This window comes from Gavialis gangeticus, unplaced genomic scaffold (genome assembly GCF_001723915.1).
Source record: "Gavialis gangeticus isolate Ggan-Ray unplaced genomic scaffold, GavGan_comp1, whole genome shotgun sequence".
Taxonomy (NCBI): Eukaryota; Metazoa; Chordata; order Crocodylia; family Gavialidae; genus Gavialis; species Gavialis gangeticus.
In genome coordinates this window covers 1269156-1280525 of record NW_017729023.1, presented here as the reverse complement: position 1 = coordinate 1280525, position 11370 = coordinate 1269156, and the positions used below count along the sequence as shown (strand labels likewise).

The 11370-nt window shown below is 37.4% G+C and overlaps 1 protein-coding gene across 2 annotated transcripts in view; it reads right to left on the bottom strand.

The window, feature by feature from the left end:
• Positions 1-11370, bottom strand: part of ANTXR2 (anthrax toxin receptor 2) — a 237466-nt gene that overhangs the window by 217662 nt on the left and 8434 nt on the right. For both annotated transcript variants that reach the window (XM_019516734.1, XM_019516735.1), the window contains exons 2-6: positions 10628-10699; positions 3102-3183; positions 1046-1153; positions 871-939; positions 87-167 (exon numbers count right to left, since the gene is read on the bottom strand). In XM_019516734.1, the coding sequence (XP_019372279.1) occupies positions 87-167; positions 871-939; positions 1046-1153; positions 3102-3183; positions 10628-10692 (405 nt within the window). In that variant the 5' untranslated portion in view covers positions 10693-10699. The remainder of the gene's footprint in view (positions 1-86; positions 168-870; positions 940-1045; positions 1154-3101; positions 3184-10627; positions 10700-11370) is intronic.

Sequence of the window (11370 nt, the reverse complement as noted above, 5' to 3'; positions counted from 1 at the left end):
CCAAACACAAAAAAACACACACTCCTTTTTTGGGAGGGGGGTTGGAAGTGGCTTAGGAGGCTCTCAGCTCATTACTGTATACTCACAGAATTAATTATTCCTTTCAGTGCTTGGAATCCTCCGGTCACAGGGAAGACCTGATCTTTTGTATCAGCAATTTTTTCAAGCTTCAGGGAAAAAGAAACACAAATAATTTGGCACACCAAACTTGTTATGTGCTGCCTGTCAGCCTTAGTATCAAAATTCTGTCTTAAAAAGAAACAGTTAGCAAAATAATAAAACTCTAGAATCCTGCAACACCCTTGCCCTTAGTTTTCCTGTCTGCTTCATATTTCATTAAAGAAGTCTTTCTCCAAATCCTTACTATAAGCTCCTTTATGTACACTTTCCCATTTAAAGAACAACTCTCCTACTTCATTTGCATATAATCCCTGGTACTAATTTTGTTAATGATTAGAACACAGCTTACATGAGCACAGCACCTAAAGATTAACTTTCAGTTGATGGCAGACAATAGTCCTTCTTTTGTTTTCTATTACAAAGACTATTGTCCCTTCTCAATTCAAAGATTATCTATAACGACTACTGCAAGCTGTGGTCTAAGCTGGTTAACATTTTAATAGAAACTTTACCTATATCCTCAGGGTGAGGCAGCTACCAATAAGTGAAATTAATTTCTGATAGATCTTTTCCCATAATAAAAAAGTGACACCCAGTCATCATTTCTATGTATGTATATATGTATGAGTATTTGCTTCCTATTCTAGAAATGTTGCACAGTCCCAAAAATAAATTAAATACAAATGACAGCAGCCTTATAAAAAGTTGTAATAAGGCTCTGGTAAGTAATAAAGACAACAGTGCAATTACCTGATCTTGTCTAAAATCAAGGACTCCAACACAGTAAACTCTAGCTCCCAAGTTTCTGGCCTTATTTGCCTGTCCCAAAAAAGAATGGAGAAGATAATATATTATTCATAATATGCACATGAATACACAAAAAACCTGAGCTGATTGTAACAAGCAGCTTCTGTTTCAAACTCACCTCTTTTTCTGCATACAAGGGGATCTGACCTTCCAATTTACCATCTGTCAGTGCAATTATTGTACTAGCGGATTTTGAGCCCCCCATTTGTTCAATTTTGATATTAGCCTGAAAATGAAGAATAAAGATCCAAGTTACAATCATTTCTGAATCTATCAACAAGATGTTTCTGATATATAAATTCAGAAGTCTCACATAATCCAAAAAGCACAAAATAATCAAATCCCTCTCTAAAACTTACTTCTTCAAGCAATGGCCTCACCACAGCTACCCTCTCATTACTAATAAGGAATCCTTTCATTAGCTTTAATGGGAGTTAAATCAGGGCACTAGATTGTAATGAATATAGGCCACTGGAGGCCAAACTTTATGGTAGACATGCCACAAAATAGCCCTGCTCTCTCTCCAAGTACCACTCCAATCCCTTTGCCCTGCCAATCCGCTGCTCTGCTTTCTTCCTTATGTGCCACTTGTAGCACATGTGCTACAGGTTAGCCACCCCTAATTTAGGCTAAGGAGTATGGCCAACATTTTGAATTCTCCAAACACAGACACCTTTACAGGGGCACAGTATTCTGAAGACAGATACTGGGAGCATCTACATGCAGGGTGTGAATTACGAGGGAGTTGCGGGGGGGCTGAGCCCCCCCCATAAGATTTAAAAATCATAACCTGGAGGGTCTACAATTTTATTCGGGCATCATAATGGGCATCCCAATTTTTATTTTTTTTCCAGAGCACCGCCCCTCAAGAGTCAAAGTGTAATTCAGACCTTGTCTACATGAGATGTTTTAGCTCCACAGTAAAGTTTCACCATCTACATATGTGGCCCTAGTAGGCCACAGTAAACTAATTAACTGTGCTGTAGGTTAGTACTTATAAAACACAAGTACTATCCTAAGGCAGAGCTATTCAGCACACAGCAACACGTGTAGACACTCACAGGTCTGGCTAGGGCACAAGTCTGCCGGCTAGCCTCACACTGAAGTGCACTCATGCCCCAGCCAGTCCCTCCGCAACACATTGAGCCAGGTCAGAGCAGCCCCTGGCTGGCAGGCTGACCACCCCCTCCAGGAGCCCCTGCCAGCCAGGGCTGCTCCAACCCAGCACATGCTGCACTCCCAGGCACACATGTAAACACAGTGCCCAGGAGCAATACCGCGCCAGAGTTTATTGCAGTATTGCATATGTGCAGCCACTGTGTACTTTTTCTGAAAATCATGCCCTTTAAAGAGGCCTCAACGTCAGCACTGGCACCCCCAAACCATCAAAACTCGTTAGTCAGTTCCCAAAAGATGAGTTTGACTTACAAAATCGTGAGCGGAAATAATACAAGTAACTAGTTATTCTTTTTATTTGCCTTCTAGTTCATCAACTTGTAGGTTTATACTCTGATCACATCTTCAAACTTTTCTCCACAAGCATGAGAACCAGAAATCCATGTTTTTGTTTCTGTTTTATTTAAAGGAAGCTAAGATTTTCACTTATTCCCTAGTGTTAGGCTTTAAGTAAAATATCAAATATTATTAAAGTCATACTAAAATAGCAAGAATTAGTGATACTGCTTCTGGACACCCAAAATTAAGGTAAACAAAATCATTCACCATTTCTGAAAACTTTGGCCTGCAAGCTGTTTTTGTGCTTGTAAGCCAACATATAGATTTATGATGCTCTACTAATATTTTGTAGTACTAACAACAACACTACAAAATATTATGTACATACATACTTAGTTAATTGTTCTGCTGCATTTATTACTCCTTCCATGTGGAAAAGCAAGAGGTCCATGCATGAGTCCACAGAAATAATAGAAAAGAATCTCCATAAAGCACATCACATGGGATTGCTGATCTCCTACATGTGACTTTTTCATACCTAGGCAATCTTTGCCTGAGTGAAAAAAAAAATCACTCAATTTAGATCTGTTGGATGTGAAAACTAGTTACACAAAATGCAATTAAACTGTATTTAAAGCATTTTGCCTTGTTTTTCTTTCAATGAGGCTGTATGGCCACAAGACCTTTACTGCAACTGTATTGAGAGCATTAAAACTTACTTCTTTTAATCCTTCATGTATGTATGTATCACCCGCTGGCTTCACCTTACTTAAAGCCTCAAGGCCTTCTGTGATTTTGTTTCTGGGGACAGTCAGAAAACAAGATAAAAGTATGTTTCAATAATAAACTAAACTTAAAAAAAAAAAATCACTCCAATAATGAAATGTTTTGCTGTTTTTGTCATTAAATGGTTCTCTCATGACCATGAAATTAAAACATGAAAAAATAAATCATTTTCATTCATGTACACTCTGCATATAGATCAATTTAAAACCAGTGCAAGCTGTACTGTAGGTATATAACAACAGTCATTCCTAAGTAACACAATATGCACTGATGACGACTTAGAAGGGGTCAAATCCAAACAAAATGTTTCAGATGGAACTTCTATCGCAAGCAAATGGCCACGTACCAACACAGTCCCTTGGAAGTTACGTCATAATTTTTTTTTAAGTTAACTTGCTTGCTTTAAGGTAACTCAGCTTCCAAGAATACCTAAATTGAAAAAAAACTGATCCATTGAAACCACATATAATCTCTATAAGAAGAGTCACTGAATTATTTACTTTTATAAGTAATTAACTGAGACAGAAGCTGGAAGTCATTAAGAGGATGTTACAATGTTTAAGTCTTGCTTTCAGAAAAAATTAAAAGTTGATTTTTTTCAGAAGGTGCAAGACGGCTTTGTAGTTAAGGAAATGAACTGGGATATAAGAGATCTGAGATCAGTTTTTTTGGCTCTCCCACAGACTTTGTGAGAGACTTTTGGCAGGTCATTTTACCTCTGTGAAATGGCTTATTTTTAAACCATTTCTCTATTTTACAGAAGTGCTATAAGATAAATCTATGAATAATTATGAGACACTCAGTTGTTACGATAAGAGGGAAAGAGACAGGGGTAAGAGAAGTATTGTCACAGCAATCTGTAATACCAAAATATAAAATAATATTAAAGAGGGACAAATCCTGAGGTTCTTAGCATTTACTTTGTATTTAGCCTCTGCTAAAGCACATTCATTCAAACCGAGTAAGAAGATAAAATTTGGCCCAGAATATATAGCATATACACGTGACAAGGAAAGTCTGTGAAGGTACAAATAAAAAAGTATTTTCAGATTACATCACACCCTTTCTTGGGGCTAACAAAGAAAGAAAGAATGCATATGCCCCTTTGCCTGAATACCACCCACAAGTCATTTGTTCTACTGATTAGGTTTCTCTGCGTTTGGATGTGTTATTCCATGAATGCAATACATAGATGTAATTTTCAATTTGCAATAAGCAATGGATATCCATGCTGACAGTTAGAATTGCAAAGGAAGAATTTCTTTGTTAAATAAATGGTAAACAACAAGTTACGTAAGATAATACAATCTGTTTGATCCAAATATTTTACATTCAGCATCTATAGAAACAACTTGAAACTGATTATGTATGAATGCAGATTATAAACCACATACTTAGTGCTTGCCAGAAATGAGTGGCAGCATGTCCACAGGCATTAATGTTCTGCTGCCAAGAAACAAACAGCAACTGAAGTCCCAGTTTTACAAAACAGATTTCATTTTGCAAAAAATAGCTCTTGTACTATCAGTTCAGTTCTATTTATCCAGAATGTCTCATGACCAGGCCCCATAGAAATCTCTGGCACCGGTTCTCTGCAATGGCTCCTGGTGAAATCTTTGGCAACCAAAACTGTACTTTCTGCAATAGCAGGGATGGGTCACCATCTATCTTTCAGCACGCCAGCAGCCATAGGCTAGTCCTCTCAGAACCCCTCCCAACTATCCACGGCTCTGCTAATCTCCCAAGTTCGGAGGAGTGTATATAGTCACAAGACTGTAAACTCTTTAGAGCAGGACTGCTTTTTGATGCATTTGACCTGTACATAATGGGGCCGCAACCTCTGGGTGGCATGCTTATGTACTACTACAGTATAAATAAATAATCACTATAATAATAAATCCTGGAACTCTATAGGTTTTGCTTGTGATTTAAGTTGGGGGGGGGGGGAACCTGTGTTTGGGCTGAATGATTACAAATATAATATCTCTTCTCAATTCAACATATGTGCTACATCACACCTCTGTCTTTTAGAAAAGGCACATTTTATCTATAATAGCTACCCTGTCTGTTCTTCCTTTTTAGTTTCATAAATATTCCAGATATTCTTCCACAAGCAGAGGCAGGTAAATAGAACCAAACTAACAAGTCCTGCTTCACTCTTCTAACCTTGTTTATCCATGAGATTAGACCAAAGACTATAGGTGAAATACCATCCTTACTGAAGTCAAAAAGAGTCTGACATTAAAATATTTCATAAGACCAAGATTTTACCCCATTTTTTGTCCTCTCTGGGCCCTTATATGTCTTATCCATTCACAATGAATGTAGTACCTACTTCAGAAGTATATCCACTTATTTCAAAGGGGTTACTCTTAGAGAAAGGGGTTATTACTGGTTCAAGTACTATGGAAAGCAAGTGGAACTGCAGACAAATAAGGTTTCCTACGTGGAACAAACTGTGCATTATCCCCATGTACCTCCCCTACCCTCTTTGGAGTTGCATGGTGTAAAAATAAAGTCAGAATTAAGGCCAAACTATACAACAAAACAGTATCAGAAAGTAATGCAGGCTGTGATGACAAAGAAGGACCTCAGCTAAAATAAATTATAATGTTTCAGCATCAGGTATTGGCTGAGCATACACAGGAATCAGGATTTCCCCCTTTTCTTAGTCAGCTATGACAGCATAGCTATGACACCTAGAACAGCTACGCAATTTTTAATATGTTCATGTACTGAACTAGTATATGAATGCCATTTATCACCATAAGCCTGGTCAGAGATGGATATACAAATTTTCCCAGTGTTAACTCTGTCTGTTCAGTTTAAATGCTCTCAGCAAGCTTAAATGCCCTCACATAGGCCACCAATGCTGTTTGCAATATTGGGGCACTTTTAAATCCCCTTAAAAGAAGGTTAATTGACATGGAGCTAAAAGCAGTGTCGGTAGGCACGTGATCTGACAACTCCTAAAGTTGTTAGCATGATAGCAATGGGGTAATTTATTTTAAAAAAGCTGTAGGCAGCCTTCTCTTTTGGGATGCAACCCCATCTAACAGCTACTCAAGACAATGGAAAGATCTGTACTAATATGAAAAGAAACTATATCAGTCATTTCTGTATTTAATGCCTGTAATTAAAGGCATATAAGCATAGGTCATTTCAATTTTCCCAAGGCCCTGCTTTCCTGAAATCCTGAGCACTGTTGCATGTATGTGTATATATCCTTCATGGTAGGTGTATTGTGAATGAAGAGAAAAAGGCATAATCTTCAAGAAAATAGTCTTGGAGGATTAAAAACTGAATGGATTTGGTACAAGTTTCTCTACATCGCTGCCTGATATTCCAAAGAGCAAACGGCACAGAGAGAGGAATTTCTTTTGCATTAAAATGGGGAAAAACTGTATGTCAGACGCACTGAGATGAGGGAAGAAAATCCACCTGATTCTGAATGAGAGTATATTTGAAAAAATGAAGTGAAGTAACTGTTGAACACCAGTTCCTTCTAGTGAAAAAATATTTATCCTCATAAATCAGTGCAGCTGAGGTTAGGGTTGGCTGCAACTGTCGCAAAAACATTAAGACACAGAAGTTCAGCTAGACAGAGAATGGGTCTAACTTGTGCATCCAAATTTTCATAAAAAGCTGTGAAACTTTTAGTACTGGCATTCACAGTTCTTTGGACCAAGTTACAATTTTGCACTTACTTTCCACTCACTCAGTATCTACTGAAATCTTGGCATCATTTCTCAGTATAGTTTTGAGTACAGCAAGGCCAGGAACAGGCCTCTGGAAGTAGATTCTGATTGCCAATGACCTTGGCTTATTGATGTGGGAAGAATGTGTCTCTATATGAGGGATTTTTAGATGATAATATTGCTATCATCCAAGAAATGTATTAAGAGGTCCATGCATAGTTGGTGGGAAAAATATAATTGTGCCATTTGATTAAAAGGGGGGGATTTTTTTTTAATCCAACTTCACACATTACTTAATATTAGTTAGGCACATGTACAGTACCTCCTAAACAGGGAACTCTCTTTCAACATGTAATTTTTCATACTTCTTTCCGCTAGCAGAGAGGACAAATTCATATCCATACTAGATCTCCTTAATTGGTAAGTTTTAGGTGAAGTGATAACAAACCATCTAATCCAAATGTTTGTCTACCTTGCTCTTAAAAACTTTCAAAAATGAAGACTCCACAAGCTCTCTAGGTAGCCATTTCCAATGTTTAACCACCCTCATAGTGAACAAACTCTTCTTAACAGATAACTTAAATATCCCTTGTTGCAGCTTAAGACCATTAATCCTTGTCCCATCTTCAGTGCCACAGGATCTATCAGCATCCTCTTTAAAAGCACCCTTTATATATTTATACACCCTTCAGATATTTACACCCTTTAGGTATTTATGGTATGCATGTATAAAACATGAATATTAAAAGTGACCTATTTTAGACTAGACAGCTACAAGAAAATGTATACTATAATAGATAAAAGAACATGCAATGACCATGACCCTGATCCTGGAGTCCACTCTCAAACAAAACACTCATTAACTTCTGATAGGAAGTCTGTTTGATGTCAGCAGGATTAGACGTTACACTTTTATAGCCATGGGTAACAAGTCAAATTTGGCAGAAGCAAGGACACAAAAAACCCACCTATTTGCCAGCATGTAACCAGCCAAAGAAGTACACAATAAATCTTAAATGTTACATGGTCAGCAAAAACACACCTTTTCCAGGCAACACCAAGTACTTTTTCAAGTACTTATACTTGCTATTATGTTTTAATAAAACTTTTTCTTCAAACTGAGATCATGATTGAGCCTGAAATCCTGACCAAAAAAACTCACTTATCAGATCACCCCAAATTTGCCAATCAAATTCTAGAACTACAGAGAAATCATTTTTACTAGGTGCACAAGCAGCCCACTCTTTTTGAGAAAAGTTATACTGTGCATTAAGGGCACTTACACACCTGTGGTGGAGAGGCTGCTCCAATGCACTGGAAATCCAGTGTGTCAGAGAATACTCAATTAATCGAGGCTGGTGGAGCACATAAATTGATGCGCTCTGGCAGCTTTGCGTGTCACGTGTATCAAAGACACAGCACACATCCATGCTGAGAAAATGGCAGCGGTGTGCTTTGAACTAAAGCACACAAAACCTTTTTTAGTTCAAAGCACACCACTGCCATTTTCTCAGAACAGAGATGCGCTGCACTGCTGATACACATGACACATGGGTGCCATGTCAAAAGCACATGTAAAAAAGCTCTATGGTACCATCACTTTAAGGTTAGGTATTTAGCTCTAGAATGTGTTCACATGTGTCAATATAGCTGTGATATGCTGAAAAAGACAGTATGAACTCTATCATACAAGCAGTAAGAATGCCAACCTTTCCAAACATAGCAAAACCTGACTAACTTGAATTAATGGGCACAAACTAATTGCCATTTCCTAAGATTTGTGAATAAGCAAGTAATCAAACAAACTCAACCAAATCAATGAGATCACATCATAAAATGGTGCTGTTTTCATTAAAACCCTTCCTGTAGCATGGGCTGAGTAACCTTTTCTACTGGAACTTGCAAAAGTTGCAAATCCTAAACAGCTCATAGCTGTGAGCCCCTTTAATAAATATTTAGAATCATGGTTGTTCAAAGCATGCGTGTACAAAGCATCTTAGCCACAACTATCTATACTTAGTCATGTATATATGGTTACTGTTACTACTATCCACCTTCTTCATCCTCTTTAGCAATCCCCAGTGAATCACAAAAAGGGTAATTTCCTTTCCACTATTGCATTCACTACTGCATCAGGAAACATTTTGTGACAAAAATGAAACAGAAAGGAACTCAACAATACATGTGTCCCTCCTGTTTTGTGAACAGGTTTTCATGAAGAGATAGGATTTGATTTAAAAGTAGTACACAGACTCATGGCTGTGGTGCCAATATTCCAGCTATCCAAATAGAGTGAACTTTACAAATTGTGACCCTTGGTGTCCAATAAGAAACAGGCCACTGAAGACACTGAAAGCCCAACAAAATCATGAGAAAGACTTTAATAGACGCTAGAATGGGCTTGAAGCATCTTATGCCACATTCTCAAAGGTCACTTGGAGTTATAGTTTATAACTTTACCCACCTCTGCATTTGTTCACAGAGCAGATCAAACCTTTAATTCAGTGAGAACTGCATAGTGATTAGAGTTCTGAAAGTCAGGACACCTTCCAAAACAGGCACACAGACATTTAACTTTAAGTATGTATTTTCCAAGTTCCTGTACTTGCCATTATTTTTTAATAAAAATAATAAACCCATTAGGATAAAGTAAGCCTTCATGTTAAACAGTATACTCACTTTCCAGTAATGCAGAAAGACAGGAGTGCCTCACTTCGGTCACCCCACAGTTACTTCACAAATTTCTCAGAAACTGAGAATGTTTTTTTATGATTTGAAGTAATCTACCTGTCAGGATGTTATGAAGCAACTTAGCTATTTTTCTGAGGGTTTTCATGTTGTTCTGACATGACCAAAACAGTGTTCAGTACATCATTTGTTTGACAGAACAGGAAAAAAGAGTCCTCACCACTGAAAGCAGTGCAATTTCTCTCTGCAGGAAGTAACAGTATAATGCAAGATTTCCTCATCATTCTGATGCGACTTTTTCTACTTCATAACAGTCTACACTGATAAAGATGACTTTTGCCTCTTCTCTTTCCTGTTCCCTTCTCTGCCCGGGCTCACCACAGTCAGCAATCATTTCTTTTTTCTCCAGTCTCTGAAGACAGAGCAAGCTGGCTTCTCTGCTGCTATTGTTACTACCCAAATCAAACGGACAAGAGATGCGACAAGGAATTCTCTCAAACCAGAGACCATGAACAGCAAGTCAAAGGCCAATCAGGCTTCTGCTTAAATCATGGAGGTGCCAAGCTCCAAATCTTTCAGTTCCCCCTGAGTTTACCTTCTCAAGATTTTGAAATAATAATACTGTTTGCTGAATGTTAATAAAAAAAAATTTGGTTTCACTTAGCTTGTCCCTATAAAATGACTGAAAGTATTAATTTAGGGTCAAACAATTTGTCTTGAATTTAGCATTTTTATTGGACTTTTCCCCATGTATGAATTTTGTTTTATATAAAAAAAAGAGCAAGCATCATTATCACCATTGTACAAATGAGGAAAATGAGGTAGAAGGAAGTGAAGTAACCCACCTATGATCACACAGCAAGACAGTGGCATACTTGAGATCAAAAACACAGATCACTTGACATCTCACTCTTACACCTTCTTACTGGACTGCTCATGAGGAAGTTCACAAAAATAGCTCTCATATAGATTCCTTAAAAACCTTAAGTTTCTATAGTAGCTACCACTTAAAACCATTAACCATTTTCCTCTGATTTAGGAAGAACTTTAAAGAAAAGAAATAATGCACTGACCTGTCTCCAGTTAGTGGCAGAATGACCTCTGATTTTGTGGAAAACACTATATAGGATATTCTCATCCGGGGGCTTTAAAAAAAAAAAAAAAAAATGTACATTTTAGACAAAGGAAGAGGAAGCTTTGACTAGTACATTCACTCATAACCTTTTTATCTTACTTTATTAGCTTTGTTTTTATCGTCTAATTTCTAAAGAATATCCTTTCAAACTATAAATGAAGAAAGTGCAAGAATGAAAAAGGAATTAATGGACTTTTAATGCATATATTTCTTGGCCTGGTATTTTGTAAAGTGAAGCAGCAACATTACTGTCTTCTTCCTTGCTTTCTGAGACTCTAGACAAACAAGTTAATCTGAAGGCCATTTAAGAATCAATACACTTCAATCAATAGTACACTTTGCAATATACCAAGGCTTATTTTAAGTATAAATACACTTGTCAAATTATGAATGCATAAGTATCTCAGAGAGCTAAACACTTTTCTTAAATGTACGACTCCAGTCCATGCAAACACAATTGGCTGATTTAGGCATGTTCAAAATTGAGTTCTTTTTTTTTTTTTTGGAAGTTAGGTCCTGGCACCACTTAAAACATTTGAACCAAATTTAGATCTCGTCTAATTGCACCGCAAGGGTAGTCGCACTGCAATTACATGCAAGAAGTTGCACCCATTCATCCCAGCTCTGAATGTAACTGTTTCATGTATAACCAAGTTCCATTTCCAGTTTCACTCTGCACAT